The 21585-nt window shown below is 39.1% G+C and overlaps 2 protein-coding genes and 1 long non-coding RNA gene across 5 annotated transcripts in view; 2 read left to right on the forward strand and 1 right to left on the reverse strand.

The window, feature by feature from the left end:
- The first annotated feature begins 3881 nt into the window (after window positions 1–3881).
- Window positions 3882–8964, forward strand: LOC139133935 (uncharacterized). Its single transcript, XR_011552679.1, has 2 exons — window positions 3882–4546; window positions 7430–8964. It is a non-coding gene; the product is annotated as an uncharacterized lncRNA (long non-coding RNA).
- Window positions 8965–13123: 4159 nt separating this feature from the next.
- LOC139133721 (uncharacterized) lies at window positions 13124–17118 on the reverse strand. Its single transcript, XM_070700485.1, has 3 exons — window positions 16291–17118; window positions 13982–15746; window positions 13124–13482 (listed from the first exon to the last, which is right to left on the reverse strand). Exons 1-3 carry the CDS (start codon window positions 17116–17118, stop codon window positions 13124–13126), a joined length of 2952 nt encoding a protein of 983 aa, XP_070556586.1.
- A 203-nt stretch (window positions 17119–17321) lies between these two features.
- Window positions 17322–21585, forward strand: part of LOC139133949 (interleukin 17-like protein) — a 68138-nt gene continuing 63874 nt past the window's right edge. For all 3 annotated transcript variants that reach the window (XR_011552682.1, XR_011552683.1, XM_070700771.1), the window contains exon 1: window positions 17322–18511. The gene's annotated coding sequence lies outside the window, so the exon portion shown is untranslated. The remainder of the gene's footprint in view (window positions 18512–21585) is intronic.

Here is a 21585-nt window from a genome sequence, read left to right on the forward strand (position 1 = left end):
ATTTAGAGGTGAAATAAAGTAATGCATTGCTAAAGCCCCACTAGCTGTACTCTTGAATTTGTTGACCTCAAATTATCTACCTATTCTCTCCTCTCTGAAATCTATCCTGTGAAGAGATGTGAGCTTCTACTGCATTAGGAAACCATTCCTTTCAGAAACATTTGACATGTTAATTAAAATTTTAACAGTCATTTTGATTTCCTGACATTTTAAAAAATTGGTAATATTACAAAGGAATCAGAACACACAGTGTCACGGCTGAAAACATTCAACCTTATGCATTACATTGGACTACTCTGTGCAGTTTAAATGAAGATTTCAGTGCAGGTATGCATAGTATCAAGGGTTTTAGCTTTTCTGCATTGGGCTGTGATTTAATGTTTGGGCAAACATTAAATCGCAGTGTAATCTTTATCTGGTTCAAAATTGCATATAGCCCCGGCAGGTAGTTAATAATAAGTGTGTACACAGACCTAAATGACTACATTGTCACCAACTTATTTTAGTTTGAAAGTAAAATCATAAAAATAATGCTAAAAGATACAGTTAGTGGGGCTTAAGATTGGGAACACACTTTGAGTTTCATCCAATGTAAGTAACATACTAGCAACAAACTTGAAGTTTATCAATGAATGAACAAGAACAACAACAATAAAGTCCAGGTTTCTCCTTCCAGAGGCATAAAAACTATCTCAACTGTCCTGGTGGTTGTAACAACTCAGTTCACACTGCTCCATTCAGGCGGACTACACGTGCACCAGAAATGTAGCAAAATAATTAAATTCCGAGTGCAACCATATAGACAGTAGAGAAACTACCGTCTATGGTGCAACAGAAGTCAACAGCCTGCATTGTTTACACTAACTAGGCCAGGTGCAGCTCTGCACCGTGTTAAAACAACTCCCTCCGCTGGCTTCAACACGAAAGTGTGGATTTCTGCTCTATTTTTTCAAAATATTCATTCCCCTGGCAATTTTTACCTTAAATTGATTTGTAGGATAGAAACTTTTTTAGGTCAAAACCCCCACCCCAAACTAAAAGAATTAAGTTTTTTATCCTTCATTGAACTTTTGACGTCGCCCCTTATATGCCAAAAGCTTCTATATTGTTGACGGACATATGCAGAACTTAATTCCTCAGTCTGGTGTTCAAACATTTCTTTGGTTCTTACATTGTTGTATTAAACTTTAGTAAATTGTCATAAGTGGCAGAAACACAGCTGCGATAGTTTTTACGTATTAAATTCAGTTCGAAGGGCGAAATATAGAGATACTTCGTTGATAGTCGACATGACCATGATGACTGGAGATGGAGCTGCCGGGCTCAGGTGTATAGCGCCACCAGCGTCGGATTCTTTCAACTACTTTCGTTCATACATTAAATTCGATATAAACTTCAGAGCTTGAGTTTCTGATTTAGTTTAAAGCTATGACACTAAGATAGGAGGACATTTTTTTCAGCATAAACCACAAACAAAGTGATAAAGAATGTAAAATTACATAAATAGGAAATTGTAATAATGATTTAACAACTGTATCTTGAAAATTTGACCATATGCATTGTATTTTTAAGCCATTTCTCTCATTCAGGTCTAGATTGATTTAACCCTTTGAGTGCTGTAATTTTTCACACCCAAATTTAACTGCAATATTTTACCAGTTTTTATGAATTTTTAAAATAATTTTGGACCAAATGGATATCACATTTCATTGGCTACAACTTTTTATCAAAATTTTGGCAAAAATCTGAAAAAAATTGACTGGGGTACATTTTATAAAGACAACAAAAATTGACTTTTGCAGTCAAAGAGTTAAATGTTCTGAACACTCACCAACAGGTATAGGGCTGTATCAGTGTACGGGCCCTCGCACGCTCGGGCCCTTCCGCCGTACGACCTCGGGCCGCAAAAGCCGTGTCAGGGCCGTAAAGGTTAAAATCACACCTATCGCTCGTGCATATATGAAGTGAACTTGTCAAAATCTCGTGGTATACCGTCGCTGGGTGTGCTTTATTGCTTAAACATTTTTATGCTGTAATTTCTTCGATTTTCGGCATAATTTGTACTTTTCTGTATTTTATACTCGATCGGACAAGCGCGTCAGTGACGCTCTTCCGTTTATTACCTGACACCATTTTCGAACGCATTTGTTACGTGACCCCCGGCGGTTACCCTATTAGTCTATATGCACTTCTGTGGTTTTACGATGACGAAGGAAAACAAAGAAAATGGTTTAAATTTCCAGATTTAAGTAGATTTAACTTCATAAATGTCCATAAATCGACTAATATTATCTGCATTTCGTATTTTATTCAGAATTAACGTCGGTTATACGATGAATCAACTAGAACACAGTCATACAATTTACGTGGTGGAGTGTACCCCCCTGGTTACTAGTGACAAAAATGACACATTTTAATGCACATTAAACACCTTGAACACTGTTAAAACTGATGGAAGACAAGCGACAAAAGCATGGGACAGATTGTAAAGTGTATATCAATTATCAACTGTCTATAAGTGCACAGATGTTTTGGGTTTTATGTTTTATATTGCCAAAATTTATCACAGTTCTCTCATAGACGACCATGTATAAGTGACTTCTCTCATAGACGACCGTGTATAGTGAATCAGCATTTTAGTGAAATTCCAAAATCAAATTTCTTGCACACAATCCTTTAATAAACAAATGGTAGATTCAAAGGTAATTTTCATAATCTTAAATTGAAGGCAATGAAAGCTCTTTTCAGCCTTCGTAAGGGCCTTCAGAATGGTTCACTTTCTGTAAAAGTTGCATTATCACTCTTTGATAGTTTAATTGTTCCTATTATGACATATGGCTGTGAAATATGGGGATATGAAATTAATGATGAAAATTGTTGACAGCTTTGAAAATTGCACTCACTGATCCACTTTTAGGCAATCCATGAAATCATACTTCCACTCGCATTTCAGGTTTTCACAAATGGTATAAATAACCAGATTTTCTTCGAGTCAAACTAAATTTGATCCAAATATTGCGGAAATGTCAGTTTTATATTAAGTTTTGGTGCTTCCTGAATTGATGAGTGGTTGTTCATCTAATTTGCATCTACAAGGCGAAATTACGAGATAACGTTACCTGAGGGAATTGGTGGCAGAATTGCATATATAGAGAGTATGGTAACTTGTTCATCAAGATACATTACACATGTTACTGCAGTAAAGCACCAAAATTTTCCAACAAAGCTAATTTACTATGAACGGGCATTGTTACAGTTGACATCTGAATTTTAGTCGAGACCTAACTTCAATTTTTGATACGAATGATGCTTGCACACAAGTAGCATTTCTATGGGGTATGTCATGCGGAGAGGAGTTCAATAGACTGCTGCAGTTAATACACACAAAACACAATACTGGAAGAATGGCCAAACATTAGAGATAGAGCTTTAATTATCATATTTTACACTTTATATTGATCTATTTCTACCTATTAGAATTATTTATTTAATTTATTCATTTTAATTGTTTATCGTAAATCACTTACCAGAAAATAGTTAACGCTTGCCCCCTCCCCAAATAAAGAATTGCTTCTTACGCCCCTGAGTTTAGAAGGCTACGAAAAGAAGACAACGAAACAAAACAATTGTCTGCAATTTGGATTGACCTCAGGTCACCCAGGTTAACCAACCTCCCAAGTTCAACCGAGTAATAGAGTTTTATGCATGTCATACTTTGCTGTTTTTCGGGTTTGAATAATTTAGGGAAAAAAGTTAGCCGATGCTCGATTGTGTCATAGCTTAATGTCTTCTGGCAGAAATAGTCAAAGTTTTTTGTTAGAGTAAAGTTTGCTTAGGTGTGGAGGCTTTTAATCTAAAAAGTGGCCTAGAAGTCATCTGTCTGATGAAAAAGGTCAATTATACGCTTGAATATAACCTAAATCTGCAAGTCAAGTTTATGCATTTGAATTTCAAGGGGAAAATGGGGAAATTCGGCCAATTTAGGAACTTTGTGCGCTCCTACGGACTTTTTTGTTGGGCACCAAAGAACGCCCTCACACGGCCGACTACTAGACTCAGCTTCATTGAAAGAGTGAATAATTATATGCGTTTCGAAGATTAGCATATAATTACTATCTATTCGTTACATAAGAGAATTCCTTTGATTGACGCTTGTGTCACCAGGTGTTGAATGCGTATATATTGGTGTAAAGGTCTTTTGTCTTCAGTCTCGGTCGAAACTCCACGATGTCCACACAACAGTCAACACTGCAGAGATACTAAGGAGCTAACTTCAACGCCACCTGGCGTAGCATCATTACTTGCAATTATTGCCCCATCTCGACAGTTGAAGCTACCTCGCACAATTCAAGAGGACGACCAGTTAGAACAATTCAGAAACCATTTTACGCTGCCAAGAAGGGTGTACTGACAGTTACGAAGTTCCTTAAACCATGCAACAGACAGCAGTTTGAGCACGAAGGGAGAGTATTTGATCACCTGGAAGTCTCTTTGTATGCAGTCTCCAAAGGGGCACACAAAAAAGCAAAGAAGTCCCTGAAGTAAGGTATTTGTCTCGTTACTTATCGCATGACATTATCTAAATTAGCAGACGAGCGAATTCGGCTTGGGGACCGTCTACGAATAGATTTCTGGCGAATTAGCGTATGAAACCGATGTCGAGAAATGAATGCAACGCTCCGGAGGAGAGGAGAACAGAAAATTAAGAAGATGAAACTAAGTCCCATTCCAATAGATTTTTCTCATGAGCAGCTTGTTTCAAAAACGTCAGATTCTGTGACTGTCAAAAAGTTTCTGGCAACCTTTACCGGGCAACCTGCGACCATATTTCGTCTAGTACTTCAGCTTCCACCTTTGGATCGACTCACGGTTTCGTTGCGGACGGTGGTATTTGCAGAACAGATAGACTTTTCCAATCTCTTCTAAGCAGGCAACGACCAGTGCATCAAACTTTCTGCCCAATCAACTCGCTACTCATCCATCTAATCCTGTGTAGTATCAAAACTTTTATCTTTGACTCTCGTCATTGTCCTAGTAGACCTGAGTGAAGCAGTTTTAAGGCATGTCTGTAGTGGGCACTTTGCGTTGGTCATTGAAATTTTAAAAAGCCAAAATTGTCTGCCATATGTTAAAGGTATTTGTCATTTAGCTTCAGCTTGCCTTTCATTCATTCTCCCATGCCATCTCCATTCTCCTCCACCTATTTCTTGAAGTAATTGCTTTTCATGCAGGAAGCATATGTTTTGTGAACAGGGGTATTTTGCAATATTGCTTGAAAACCGTTGCATATCCCAGCATTCGTCTCCTCCTTTCTGTATGGGCTCTATTGCAGAGGGGAAAAAAAAAAGGTAAGATTGGTTTAGCGGACCTCGGGGCATATCAATAAATATTCAGAAAAGAAAGATTTCCGTTGTGAAGATCACAGGACTAACTCAAATGTTGAGCGATAACTCTTCTTTGTTACATGTGATTGGGAGTTCCATTATCACCACGTTGACGTTTTTACAAGCATTGTAACTTTATGAGATTTTTACTGTAAATATTTGAGGGAATTTCTTGGGATTTGCATTGTAAAATTGTGGGATTTGCTCGGGATTTGTTGTGTATGAATTTGTAGGATTTGCTTGGGTTTTTGATGAATAAGCTTAGTACAATTATTTTATATTTAATTTATTCAGTTTGCTTTACTGTCAGCACAGCTTGTTATTGTTTCTCCGAAGTTGTAAGCATTGGTCAAACATTACGTTTGCGTCCACTGTCATGTTGTATGCTTAAATCGTCTGTTGAGACAGTCCACAATCTGTGTCTTAGATGATGGTTTTTCTGACCATGAATCCTTGGTTTCCGCTAACGTTGGCGTCTGATTCAACGGAATGATTTACTCCAAGCAGGTTGGTTGGTGAATGTTTATTAAGTTTCATTATGTTACGCCAAGCATGGTATTTTCTATTCCTCAAAGGAAATCGGCGTCATCAATTTCGTTTTCGCAGATCTTTTAACACTTGGTAGATGTTCGGTACGTGAACTTGCGCACAAATGTTGATTTTCTTTTTCATTGCCAGTTGCTCTGGGTAGAGTCACCAGTTTTGTTTTGTTTTGCTTTGCTTTTTCTCTGTATTTTTTTGCGTGTTCTCAGTTTTATGGGGTGTCAAGCAAAGTTCGACTTTTCGTAAATTATAAGCGCTGCCCTTTTTTAGGCTCCCTGCTCTCATTTCTGCATCACATTCTGGTACGTTGGTTTTTCGATAATCAGTTAAAATTGCTTCTCTGGAGCGTTGCTGTTAATATTTTCGTTATTTACTGTCGTACTTTATTTTTCGCTTGGTTTCGGCGTGTGGGAATCCTGGCGCAGAAGCCGTAGATGCTTAATGTCAAAATTGCACGAACGAAAACAACTTGTCATGTCCTCCGTTCAAGCCTGTATTGTCAGCTATCCATCATCTTAATTATCTCCGATAAGACCATGTTGTTTGTTCTGGAATGTCCGTTTGCAATTTTAAGCGGTTTGCAGATTTTGTGAAAGGTCTCTTTGCTACCCTAAGTGTCTTGTACATCACACAAAGAAGCACACAGCCAGTGCCCGACGATTTTTACGAACCATCACCTTCCATTTTAGATTGTCTTACTTTCAATATGCTGGTGACAGTGTCAACCTTTCGGTCGCTCCATGGTTAGAGGCTAGTTTTCTACAATGGTAATTTGGCTTTATAGTGTTGTAGAGTTGTAATTATCTTCCAGGCCACATCTTCTAGTCTGTTTTTTGATTGCTGACTTTCATGTTTTGATGTTTGCCATTTGTGCAGTGCTGTTGGAATATAATTTGATATTGCATTTACATTAATGTTATCTAGACTCTTTCGAGAGTGAATGACTTTTCTGTCATGCCCATTTTCATGGCCAGTTGTTTATGGTTTTCGCCAATTATGTCTTTCATTGAGACTATTCTGGAGTGAATGACTTTTCGTCGGTCATACCCATTTCCTGGGCCTGTCAATAATTGCTTTCGTCGATTATTTCAGATTTCAGATTTTATTTATTTCAATACAAGGCCTCGGCCCATCGTACATTTCAATTGAAAGTAATATGAGAAAGAGACTGTCAATATTACTTTCGCCGATTATGTCATCCATTGAGGCTATTCGTGATGAGTGAATGAATTTTCGGTCATGTTCTTTTTTCAGGGCTTGTTAATATCATATGTTATTATGGCTTTCGCCAGCGATCTCCTCCATTGAGGCAATTCATGACTTAATGATGCGAGGCAGCATACCTTGGTGACAGATTTCGGGATATTAGCTTGCAAACCTGGTGTGGTTTATTTGCAAAAATAGTTTTGTTCTTGCATGTAGTCTATTGACATCACATTCGTGACTTTTGCTGATGGATCTTCTAGTTTGCCGTTTTTTGCGTTATTATTTTTTTTTTCCAGATGGAGCAATGAAGAACAGAGTTCGATGGCCCAGCCTTATGTAATCTACATAAACCCTTCCAGATGTGATGTCAATATGGAAAGCAGGTTCACAGTATCAAAGTACAGAAATGGAGGGCTCCACTTGATAAATTGGTATTCAACGAGCATGACTAAGGATGCTGTATTCCCTGCCGAACCGATCTCCACATTGCAGTCCATCGCCAAGACTGGCAGTATCATTGAAAATGGTGGTCTATAACGACATCAGAGGGTTCCATACTTTATCCGGAACAGTCTATTGTACGGTACATCGTTTGGTTCATCCTCTTGAATCTACATTTGAGGGCTGCAGACGCATCTTGGCCAAGCCGACGTTTCTAAAAGACGCTTTCCAGGGCAAGGTGCAGCTGATAACAGTGTGAGAGACAGGTGCTTAGCCATATACGGCGGATGGATATCCACTAGCTCCAAGGACAGTTGCATGATATCGTCGACTTGCTCAACATGGAATTAATGAGAGTAAATGTCAGAATACAATAATTAATTTTTCTGCAGTTTATAGAAATGTCGAAAATTGTCTAGGTATGAGTCGTTGTCAGCCAATAGCTGCAAGATTAACAGATTTTCGGCGGTTCACATTTGTTTATAAATATTAATTTGTAGTTTTGCCATAAGTCCAGCAGTGCCACTAACTCTGTGCAATTCTGTTTATTTGAACCAGTTGTTTTTCACTTCGTTTCTGTATTTATTTTCAATCAGTTCTTGTTTGTTTCGATAATAAGAAATCCCGACCCATTGGCACATCTAGCATGCAATCGGGTTCAGGTTTCCAGAGGTTTTTTCCTATTTTCCATGTAGGTTTTATCTGTGGTTTTTCCTGAGCGGCTATGTGCATTTAGGCTTTTTCATACTTCCTGTTTTGAGTATGTTGCTTTGTATTTCACTCTCAGTATTTTTTCAACCTGTTTACAAGTCTTTAGCTGTTACAGTCTCCTCGTCTTCGGCCTCTATTTATTGCGTCATATTTTTTATTCATTGAGTCCAGATAGACGATTAGTAGTTCATCGATGGAGATATTTCGTACCCGTGCAATGCAGCATAACTACTAGCCTAGCTTTTTCACTCTCGTGGGGTGTGACGACCACCGCATACCGCATATTATCGCTTTTGTGTATCATTTAATTATCAATTCTCGAAGTTCAGTATAGATTGAATAATTATATGCGTTTCGAAGATTAGCATATAATTACTATCTATTCGTTACATAAGAGAATTCCTTTGATTGACGCTTGTGTCACCAGGTGTTGAATGCGTATATATTGGTGTAAAGGTCTTTTGTCTTCAGTCTCGGTCGAAACTCCACGATGTCCACACAAGTATGTTTTATGTGTACATGTATATTCTCTAAATCTTGTAAATGCAGTTTTACAGATCCTGTTTAGTCTGTTGCCTTTAGACAATGCGTTGTAAGGGGGAATTGTGTAAATAAAAGTGGTGAGTCTTTAGAGGGTACACAGTACGCTCGTGGGGTGTGACGACCACCGCATACCGCATATTATCGCTTTTGTGTATCATTTAATTATCAATTCTCGAAGTTCAGTATAGATACGACATTTTCTGGCGGTAAATCCTCAATTGTCCATTGCGGAAAACTTTGAGGCCAGCCTGAGGCGGTCACTCTTCTCACTCAATATCGACGAAAGCAGGCCATGATTTTCCCAACTTGAAAATGTTTGACCTTAGAGATTAAACTCCGCAAACAGGGTGACCGGTGGCTGTAGGTCTCTGGCAGCACTTTTCTTTCGCATTATCGTCGTCAATGAAAACTTGTTTTTCAGCTGAGAAAAGCTATTTGTGATACAAATGTGAATAAATTAAAGCCTCTACCTTAAATTGCGAATATCGAGGTCATATTGCCTTTCGTCGGTGGGAGGGGAGGGGGGTTGAGGGGGAGGGTCGGAAATCCCGAAGGTTTTACAGGGTAAGGTACCACAAGGAAGACACTTACGATTTATATTACCAATAATTAGGAATTTCTCATCAAAATATCACTAGTAGTCTTACCAAAAGCATGTGAGTGTAAAAATGTTGATAATCTTAGGTGACCCCGGGTCATCAAACTTACGACTGCGCCAAACGTACATTATTTCGCAGAGCGAAAGGCGCGCCAAACGTTGTTTCAGTTATTTCAAAGGTTGGGAGGCAAGTCAATTAATTATCCTTTTGTTTAAGAAAATTTTGAAACAAATCAGAACCGTGCAGAACTTATACCAAGGGACATCTACACGTTTTTTGCATATCGTCTATTGTATGCTGACAAAGACCTTTCAGCACATTTCTCCGCTCTCTGCGATAGTAGCGATGAACTATTTACTTGGCGCCTATAAGTGAGTAATTCAGCCTAAGATTTGCCTAATGTTAATCGGAGGAATATACGTCGATAAAATCTGATTAAAAGTGCGCCCTCAAGTTGTAGCAATCCAGTCGGCTTAGTTTTTTACTGTCTATGCTTATAATGAGGGTGGTTCTTGTATATTAACCAGTATTATTTGCAGAAATCTCTGACGCGAGGCCGTCTCAAAACCTGTTTATAAAACCTGTTTTCCACGAATGTTTCGTATCTTAAGGATGTACGATCGGTAAAATTAAAAGTAATGTCATTTCTCTAAATTGTCGATTCTTGGATTCTCCTTTGTAAGTATTATCAAAATGTGTGATAAAATATAGGGGTCTCCGCGCTCGTTTTTGAGATACATGACCATGAATTTTGCCATTCTGAGTCAGCATTTTTTCACCAATGCATTTTCTATGGACGAAATAATTCAATGCTGTTTATCTCAAAAGTTAGTGCGGTGACCATATCATTTTATTTGATCACTATTATTTGTTTCTCTAGACTGAGCTTTGTGCAAATTTTCATGAAAATGACAATAGTAGACATTGATTTTCCAGCAAATTTCAATTGTAATCCTATGGGAAGTGACAAATTCCACGCGCGCGTACCGCTCGTACATCCTTATTTTTGCTAAAGCTAAACAAGCAGTGCTGAAGATTGGGGTACTCCAACTGAAATACTGTTTTCCCCACGTACGGACTATCTTCGTGGTTAACGAAAGCACCTGGCATGACGGTAGACGAATCTCAAGAAAGGTTCCACTGACATTGGAATAAGTACGAAAAGGACAGACTGCAGTTGACTTCACATTGGGCTGACGTTTGGTCCACTCTGGCCATCAGCTTTACAATTTTGCTTGAACACTTTCAAGCATATCATGGCATGCTGGTTTTGCTCTCGACTGATTTCGGGAAAAGATGAGCTGATGTCCGGTTCATAAAAAGTGTAGCCCTGTTAGTTTTTCACCAAGATTAAATTCTACCAAAGTTCTAGACATTTTGCACGAACACGATTGGAACTAATTCAGGATAACTCGATGGTGAAGTAGTGTCGATTTAACCTGCAAATGTAACCTCATCCACTATTTTTTACACACTTGCTTTTATGAGTGAATTTTAATATTGCAACATTCAGCTATAGAGAACCATAGACTCTCGAGTTTCTCGAGAGTCTATGAGGGAACCTAACACTTTTGACAAATTTAAAAAATATGAAGATCCAATTATCCCAAATTCGTTATATACGCTCGCCCGTCGTCACCTCGCTTTACACTCCCTCCGGAGTATAAAACCTGTTTTCTCACAAATCTTTCACATCTCAAATTTAAAGTCAAGCTACACAAGCATGGTGCAGGTTGGAAAACTCGAACTGAAGTATTGCTATCTTCGTTGTTAACTGAAACACTCGGCAGGACAGGGAACAAATCTCCAGAAAGGTTCCCGATATCATTAATCACTTTAATCACTTTAATCACTTTATTGCATAACAATACACTTCGGAAAGTGCAGTATAGCAAGAACAAAACTAAACATTGCATAAAACATTGTTGTCTATGTCTTTACCTGCAGCTGCTGGGGGAAACATAGTGTTTGTAATATATTTCATGAGAGACAGCGTATCATCTGAAGTTAAAATGTACAAAAACTTATCTCTTTCATTTAAACTATCAAATATAGGATAATACAACTTCATTGCAGAAAAGAGAACTTCTCTATCACTATTATATTTTTGACACTTCATTAAATAGTGAAATTCATCCTCGACGGAAGACTTACAAAACTTACAAAATCTGGATTCAGGCGGAATTCTTGGTTTTGACCTTCTGCCCAACTCGATTTGTAAACAGTGATCAGAAATATAAAGTTTTGTGACCAATTTTCTACAGCGTAAGTTCTTAATATCCAGTAAGTAATTCTCTAAACCAAACTTAGTTTTAAATTCTCTGTACGTTCTGAGCTTATTATTTCCCTTCCCAAGAGACTTATTATCATTGAGTAAATCACTGTACCAAGAAACTTGATAATGCTTGCGTAAGTTATTCTGGACAATTTTAATAGTGGCGTTAATGTTACAAACAGCTGACCAAATATTACCCTCGCTATAAGTATCTAGTATGTTTTGAATGAACTCAAACCACTTTGAATGATATCTTGCAGAAAGATACGCTGAACGTAACAGAATGTCATCACTGAAAACTAACTTGTGCCAATATTTTAACATGCGTTTGACTATGGCAATTTTGATACGATATCAACCAAGTTCACCTATAATACCTGCCTGGGGAGCACGTTTTGAAAGTCCCAGTAAATATCTGTAGAAAGAAAAGCTAACATCATTTAAGAAATTACTCTTATCATTAATTTCATTCCCCCAAATTTCACAACCATAAGTAAGAATGGGAACAATCAAATGATCAAAAAAAAAAGATCTAAAGCAACTTTCACAGAAAAATTCCCATTATAAGAAATACCTTTACGAAGACTAAAAAGAGCTTTAGTAGCTTTCATCTTAAGATTGTGAAAATTTGCTTTAAATTTGCCATTGGGAGTTATAACAAAACCGAGATAACAATACTCTTTCACAACATCAAGGGCAAGTCCATTATAGGTAAGTAATGTACCTTTCAGTAAGTGATTACTTTTGTTAAATACCATGACTTTTGACTTCTTTGTACTAATAGAAAGCTTCCACTTCAAACAATAAGAGTGTAATTTATCAAGACAACTTTGCAAACCTACTTGAGTTTCTGAAATCAACAGCAGATCATCAGCATATGAAAGACAGTTGATGCGCAATGAATCTAATGTAATGGGGCTGTCCTCACTGGAGCCAAAAGTACCTGGAAGGTCATTTATGTAAATGTTAAATAACGTAGGGCTCAGATTACACCCCTGTTTAAGTCTTACTTTAGATTCAAACATATCAGTGAGGCTATTGTTAGATTTAACACAATAGTTAACATTTTCATACATAGACTTAATCACAGAAAAGAAATTATCGGAAAAAGTAGGAAAAGGACAAAAAGAACCAACTGAATCCACTTTGGGTTGACATTTGGTCAGCTCGGGTCATCAGCTTTACAATTTCGTTTATATAAAACAGTTTCACGCATGTTATGGCATGCTGGTTTTGGTCTCGACTAATTTCTGGGAAAGACTCACTTGATGCCCGATTTCTTCATGGCTAAGTGTTTTCTTCAAAGAGTGTAGCCCTATATCGGATTAAAAACTACCAACGTGTGGAGATTTTTCATTGATATTTTGACACGCAATGCCTCTGTATTGCGGTAAAAGTCAATAACATGATTGTGCGTAAGCTTAGTCAAGTTTATTTATTTGAATTATCGTGGAGAAGACGGGAAAATGCAACCGTTTAGGATCGCCCGTGCCCTCGAGCTCCGCCGGTAGTTTGAGGTCGATGGCTGAAGAGCGCCCGCACAGATCTAGGTCTTTGTTATTGCGTCTCAGGAACTTGGCTTCGCTGTACATCAGAAAACTCCGACCGAAGTACTGCTTTCCGATGGTGGACATCCCCCCAAGGTTCCACCTACACTGGACAAATACAGAAAGGCCCCTCCCTCGAACCCCAATCGCTTCCATGAAGGCTGACATGGGGTCAACCCACGTTATCAGCCGAAGTCTACCAACGTGTGGAGGTTCTTCATCGAAAAGTTGACCTGTAGGTGGCGGTATTGAAGGAATGTTCGATGAAATGATTTGCAGTGAGCTAGTCCTTGCGCAAGGCAAGTTGTTTATTTGAATTTCCTGGGATAACAGGAGGAAATTAATAATAATAATAATAATAATTTAATTCTTAGAAGAAATGCACTACACATACGTCTCAGTGCCTTTAACACAACAAACAAAACAAAAGACAAAAACAAAAATCCATTACAAGAGTCACAAGTGGAAAAAGTCCAAAAATCAAAAGTAAATGAAAAAAGTAAAAATTCAATAAAACGCATTAAAAAGCAGGCAAGCAAGCAAAATGAGCCGTACAAGACTCGTACGGCATTAAAAATTCACCATGTGGAAAAGGTCAGCACAAAATTTGTAAAAAATGCAAAAATGTTTAAAAAAAGTCGCAGAAACGAATAAAAAACAGTTCCAGATAAAAAATGACTGATCATCCCTAGCATGAATAATACTGGCTAAAAAGGTAAGCCTTTAAACTACGTTTAAAACAGTCAACAGATGTAGCATTGCGGATCTCGGCCGGCAGAGAATTCCACAGAGACGGTGCAGAAACAGAGAAAGCCTTCTGACCATAAGACTTATTAAATTTCCCATAAGGTGGCACTAATCGCAGAGAATCGGCAGATCTAAGATCTCTAGCAGGGGTGTAGAGCTCAATCAGGTCAATCAAATATAGTGGTGCAACACGATGAATAACTTTATAAACAGTCAGCATGATTTTAAACTTGATGCGTGCCTCAACAGGTAGCCAGTGTAGATCGATTAGTACAGGTGTGATATGGTCGAATTTACGGGTTCGAGAAATAAGGCGGGCAGCAGCATTTTGAAGTGATTGAAGGCGTTGAAGTTGAATCTTGTTGATGCCGTATAAAAGACCGTTGCAGTAATCTAGACGAGAGGTGATAAACGCGTGAACCATTTTTTCCGTTGTGGACTTGTCCAACAGCTGACGGATCTTGCCAATCCTAGACAGAGCATAAAAACCATTTCTGCAGATATGACTAATTTGGTCGCACATAGAGCCAGACTGATCAAGGGTAACGCCAAGATTACGAACGGTAGCAGATGGAGCAATATCAAACTCGCCAATCCTTAGGCTTGGCAGTTTCACTACATCAGATCTCAGACCGGACGAAAATTGAACAACCTCCGTCTTGTCATCATTAAGAATTAACATATTTGATTTCATCCAGGCGCGAATGTCATCAACACATACTTCAATAGACCCTTGGACTTCATCTGGTTTATTGCAAACAACATAAATTTGTGTATCATCTGCGTATAACATGTGGTTGAGACCATGCTGTACAATGATATCTTCGAGTGGTGCCGTATAGAGGGTGAAAAGAATGGGACCCAAAACAGAGCCCTGAGGAACGCCACTTTTCATATGTGTACTGGATGATGTTGCAGATCCAACTTTGACACACTGAGTGCGATTGTTGAGGTATGATCTGAACCACGATAGTGCTGTGCCGGTGATACCAAAACGAAATTGAAGTCTATGTAGAAGGACTTCATGGTCAACTGTGTCGAACGCAGCCGATAAGTCCAGCATAACAAGGACGACGTCTTTCTTGTCGTTAAGGGCGAGCATGATGTCGTTGTGTACACGCATAAGGGCCGTCTCTGTACTGTGATGGGCGCGATACGCGCTTTGGAACTTGGTAAACAGACAGTACTTTCTGAGATGAGTATTCAGCTGGGCAGCAACAATCCGCTCAAGTACTTTCGATAAGAAAGACAAATTTGATACGGGTCGATAGTTCTTAAGGATATTTGGGTTGAGGTCTGTTTTTTTCAGCAATGGTCGGATGATAGCGGACTTGAAGTGACTAGGGACGGAACCCGATGACAGTGACGAATTGAAAAGATGTGTCATGAATGGCAATAGAGCATCTGCAAATTTCTTGATATATTTTACAGGCAGTACATCCAGATCACAGGATTTCGAAGATGCTTGTAATATGATGTTATTCACCTGGTCTGTAGTCACCTGGTTGAAACATGGTAGGGTGTGTGATGGTAAGACGTTGTCATTATCAATGTGGGGACTTGGTAGGCCTTCTCGAAGTCGCAAAATCTTAGAGTTAAAGTAATCCAGGAATTCAGATGGAAGTGTCGCTGGTTTGAATTGGCTTGGTAGAACTTTTCTGATGATTGTCTTCGCGTCGGATAACTCGGCAATGATGTTAAAGAGTCCCTTGTCGTCTGCTTCTTGGATACGAATGCGATGGTAGTCGGCCTTGAGTTCATCACACCGACGAAAATATTCTTTTCGCTTTGTGAGAAAAATCTGACGATCGATCTCAAGATTGGTAGAACAATATTTTGTCTCCAGCCGTCGTACAATTTTCCTCATCATCAACAGCTCTTCACAGAACCATGGTGCCCTTACCTTGTCGGTAACGATTCTCGGCTTAATAGGCGCAATAGTGTCCAATACGTCTATTACTGCGGCATGGTAGAATGTTGACAGGTGTTCAGTGTTGCTATCTCGTGAATAGTTCGAAAGCTTGGCGGTGATTTTTTCTTGCAATTCATCAGGGTTTATAGTCCGGAGATTGCGACACGAAATCGTAATCTTCTTGTTTGCTGGGCGTCGTACATCCAAACCAAACTTTATGAAACTGTGATCAGAGTTCATCGAATTTGTGACATTAACGGAATGAAGAAATTGATCTGTCGTTCGGGTTATAAGCAGATCTAGGATATGACCCTTGTTGTGTGTCGACGTGAGAATGTGTTTGGTACAATCCCATCGAGTGCAAAAGATTGGTAAATCTTACTGTATCTGGTGCATCAGTGTCATCTAGGTGAAGGTTGAAGTCACCAGCAATGACAAGGCGGCAAGCTGATGGTACGACGGACTCAAGTAGCGTAGAGAACTCGGTGAGAAATTCGTTGAATGTCGAACCATTTTTCTGTGACTTAGGCGGACGGTAGATTGTGATGACACGCAGAGACTGACTAGAAACTTTCAACAGAACATCTAATGATTCAAAAGATCTGAATGAACCCGGTTGTTTCTCTTCAGCACGCAAATTTGACCGAGCGATCACAGCAACACCACCACCTCTACGTCCGGAGCGGGACTGATGATATACGTTATAGCCAGTGATTGACGAATGAAATTCAGCGAGTGTTGGATCAGATTGACTCTTCAGCCAAGTTTCTGTGACGACAAGAATGTCTAAATTATCTTCGATCAAGGATGCAATAATGGCACCTATTTTCCCGGAAATTGAACGTGCATTCCAAAGAGCAGCATTCAGTTGTAGTTTTTGGAAACATGAAGACAACATCGGAATTTTCAATGGCGCTGGTACTCGTTTCTCAACAGGTGGTTGAATCGTACGATGCGTAACAAGAGTATCGATAGATGTAGGCTCACCGTATGCAATATTTTGTCCGGAAATCTGCCGAAGTACTCTTGGTCTAGAAGTTATCCTTGGAGATCGTGGAGTTCGATCACTTGTAAGAATAGTTGGGATACGGTATCGTGGTCTAGGATGTTTCAGCCCGGCTTTTCTTCCACGGGGTTTCACTAGAAGCGATGCAGTGTTACGCAATGACGAACAAAGGCTTTTACGTAAAGGGAGAACGGAGACAGCCATGCTGAACCGCGATGAGAGATAACCAAAATATTACAGTCGTGGGTGAAGAAGAGACCGTCTTTCAAAAATAGTTCGATGCTAGCCGTGTAGGGCCCTATTTGACAAATGCATAAAATTATATTGATGTTTCGACAATGACTGTGATTATCTATTGGATACGTTCGTTAGTACCTGATAATTATTGCACATTAGTTAGCGTTTTACTAGTCCTGTTTCATAAGTCAGGTCCATGACATATGTACCAACATCAGTGATTGGTTCATCTGGTAATTTAAGGTCCATTTGCGTTACGCTGATTGGTGGGACCTCATGCGTTAGGTCTCATTACTATGTATTATTCACTTTACAGCTCCCTGATTGGTTAATGTGTAGGTCCGGTCCTCCAGTGTTCACTGCCTCATTATGCAATGTCCCACGTGCTTCCTGGCTACCGCTGAAGTAATACGTTATTCGTGATGTTCACGGATCGGCCGAAAGTTACAACGAAAAATGCCCGACAAACCTTCATACGTTAAATATCCATGTTTTTACTTATCTCTGTCCCTTTATGCATTAAGTAGACTCGGTTCAAGTCTGCGATTTGTTAATGTTTGAGAGGAGTGAATGCAACGATATGTATTTTGCTTTCGTGTGAAACGCGCGCGTGAGTGGAGTGGACGCGATGAGTCGGGTGAACGCTATCCAGGGGAGCTTCACCCGGAATCCGGCAGAAACTAACTCACTATACTGCGCAGACTCAAAGGTAGCGCATTCAATCGCTGGGAAAAACATGGCCTGGGCTACCAAATTCCGAATAGTTTTGTACGAAATTGGACAGACACAAGAGAAACTATTATAAATGATTTTATTTTTTTAAATTCATCGACTTGAACCAAATATAGCATTACAGGCATGTTGGCTCTTTGTTTTCCAATTGTTGGTTACGTACAAAGTACACGCTTTTCATTTTCATTTTGATTTGACGGGGGCATTGGCCGCATCGACAACAGTGAGGCCTGTGAATGACGAGAGGAAACAATAGAGCTTCAAGGCATTACGTAACAAAAATTACGTAACAGTTTCAGGCGTCAGTAGCTCATTTCAACCAACTCCTGCAGGGAAAAGGACAAAATTTCTCCTGACAATATTTAATTCATGTATAATTCACAGTATCACATAAAATGCCGTGAATAGTGAAGGAACTCTCGAACAAGGTCAAATCTAACTAGATATTTTGACAAATACTCGGCATGAGTACCTTTCTTCACATACTGGGATCGAGCTGCGACCAAGTGCAGGCATCATCCAAAAGTACATGGGACATTGCATATTGAGGCAGTGAACACTGGAGGACCGGAACTACACATTAACCAATCAGGAAGCTGTAAATTGAATAATACATAATAAGGCCAAAGTAAGTAAATTCTTTGTTTTGCGTCCGCGCGCGCCTAGGTTTATGGAGATTTTTCGGAAAAAAAACACAAACTTTCCTTTCAAAATTTTGCCTTTGGTGACGCCATTTTGTCGCAAAAACAAGTCGTGGCTTTTAACTTTGCGATGAAATACTCCTTTACGGCAGTCAGATTTCACTGATAGACGGTGCGGTGACGTAAAACAGTACTCTATACACATTTACCCCTGTCGATCCTCTCTGCCTCACGCCGGGGCCTCACGTTCTCGCTGTCTGTTGTGGCTTTGCCTGTTGTGGCTTTGCCATCACGATAAAAAATGGATGAAAGCATGGAAATAATCGAAGTTAAAAACAGGAAACCTTTGCACGGTAACTTGAAGGCATGGCCATTGCGAGCATTCGGGACTTGAACAGTAATAGAGAGTTTCAGTCGGCCGATTGGACTTGGGTACCACGACTCAGAGAATATGGCAGACGGAAAAATCGGAAAGTGTTGAAGCCTATCCTAGTTTATCGGTCTTTCAGGTTTGCCAAAAATTTGGTTCATTCGTCCATTTTAACTTGAAACAAAAAACAAACAAGTGATCAGTCCTGTAAACGAAAGGCCTATACGTACTTTTTTGTTCAGTTTGGGTAAGGGAAAGTATATTAGAATCCCTCTGTGAAAGTTCAAACTTGTAGCAGGCGGTCGTAGCTGCTCTTGAAGGAGGTCACACTTTCTGCATTAATGACATCGGCTGGTAATTTATTTCAAATGTTCACAACTCTTGCTGAAAAAAGAACTTCCTTGTGTTAAGTCGAACGGTCAGTTTATGAAGTTTGGGACAGTGTCCTTGAGTTCTCGAGTCGGCTGCTAACTCAAGTGAAAGGTTACAGTGGTCATGGCCTTTGATAACTTTCTAGAGTTGAATCATGTCGCCGCGAATTCTTCTTTGTTCAAGTTCAATTAAATCAAGCTGTTTAAGTCTATTTTGATAATTGTAGTGTTGGAGTTTAGGTATTATTTGCCGTGCTAAGATTTTTATGTCCTTTTGTAGCCATGGTGACCGAACTTGTACTGCATATTCAAGTGTGGTCTCACAAGTTGCTTGTAAAGACGAAGAATGACATTTATTTGATTTGATCGACAATGATCATTTGATGAGATCAAGCATTCTGTTTGCTTTATTGCAAACTTATCACATTTGCTTGAAGGTTTTAAGGTAGAATGAAGTAGGACGCCCAAGTCATTTTCTTCAGTTGTACACCCCAGTGAAATGTTGTTCATTGAGAATATATTGAAGGGGTTGTTGTCGCCAATATGCGTCCGCCAATGTTCACTCATTTTTTGTAGCTTGTCCAAACCAGCTTGTAGAATTTCAGGATCAATACAATTTTGCAAGGGGTGATATGTCTTGGTATTGTCGGTAAATTTTTGAGTTCAGAACTACTTTCACCGCCAGTATGATTGATGTAGATTAGAAAGAGTACTGGTCAAAGAACCGAACCCTGTGGGACACCACTTGTGACGTATTCTCCATTCAGATGATGCTCCATTTATGATTACTCGCTCTTTTGTATTTGTCAATCAAGCTTTGACCCACTGTAGAATATTTCCATTTATGCCATGATGATACTCCATCTTTTCAATCAATCTGGAGTGTGGTACTTTGAAAGTGCAAGGAATATAGATGTGAAGCTAGCGGCCACCTAAATTTTTGTGAAGACTGACAATTGCGAAATGATTTCTTTTATTTGATGGAAAGGAAAGGTGCTGGTTTTACGGATGGTCCCGAGGAAGCTACAGGGAATACTTTAGTCATTATATCACCAATGTCTTGTTCTCTCTGATGCCCCATCTTTCTAAAATTGAATGCAGAGGCTACAAGTTACCCAATCTGTTTGGTGTTTTCTTTCAAAACAGACACCCATCAGCATAAACATTACGAGAAACTTGAAAGAAACGTACAAGAACTTGAGGACAAAAGACTGCTACTGTATACTGTTATAGTGTACCCATTCCTCATACTGTCCATATTTAAGTAATTTGATGAGGCTGTCAAATTGCTGTGCGATGGTATTGACATGTGGACACTTTGAATGCACAAGAAAGAAATCTAAAACTAATAAAAGAAAAGCAAAAGTCAAAGAATGACTATTAATTTTGATCCATTTGTCATGAAAATGCATACAGTGATCATACAGTGTGTCACACTGTGACAGGAGTATTCATGTTGTTTGAGAAAAATTGTCCAATAAAGGCAAACAGATTTTGTGTTAAATTTTCTGTGTGTGTTTTTTAACCGCTTACCCGCGTACCTTTTAGGATTTTGAGTGGACGCAAAACAAAGAATTTACTTACTTTGGCCTAATGAGACCTAACACATGAGGTCCCTCCAATGACTACTCCGAAAGTGGACCTTGGAGAAGCGGATTAACCAATCAGAGCATGGAGTACATGTGTGTAGGACGTGTAATGTAGGTCATTTTGAAACAGGACAAATGCGTGCCCTAAACGAACTCACTGCAAATCAAAGTCCTACATCTGCAAGTAAATTGCATAGAAACATCCCATTTGTTATAGCCTTCAAAGAATGGTAAACTCCACATTTATTTGACGCGAACCTTTTTCAAGACTTTCTCGAAATGAAATACCAAAATTTAAAGCATAATAAAAAATTTAAAAATGACGATATGCTACTGCACAGAAGATCCCACACCCTTTACGGGGTACATTACGGCCGGTAAGGGAGGGGAGAGACGGTCCTGGTCCGGAGTCTCATTTTAGCAGGTGCAGCCAATGGAGTTTAATATTCATCGATAAAGCTATTCCGGGAGCAATTTTCTGAGGGCAAGAGAAATTTTAGTTTTGCAGAAGTCTGAGAAGGGCTGCAAATAAATGGGTTATGTATGAATCGTGCATGTCATTGGCAGATGAAGAACTAATTTACATGTTTTTGAAGAACAAGATATTGAAAATGGCTTGTATGTTGATGAGACCTGTGTCAAGTAAAGGTCAAATTCATTGTGAAACAATGCTGTACCCGAGATATTTCTATGATAGAGATGTATTGAATAATGCATGGACGTGAACTCAA

The sequence above is a fragment of the Ptychodera flava genome, chromosome 5 (assembly GCF_041260155.1).
Source record: "Ptychodera flava strain L36383 chromosome 5, AS_Pfla_20210202, whole genome shotgun sequence".
Taxonomy (NCBI): domain Eukaryota; kingdom Metazoa; phylum Hemichordata; class Enteropneusta; family Ptychoderidae; genus Ptychodera; species Ptychodera flava.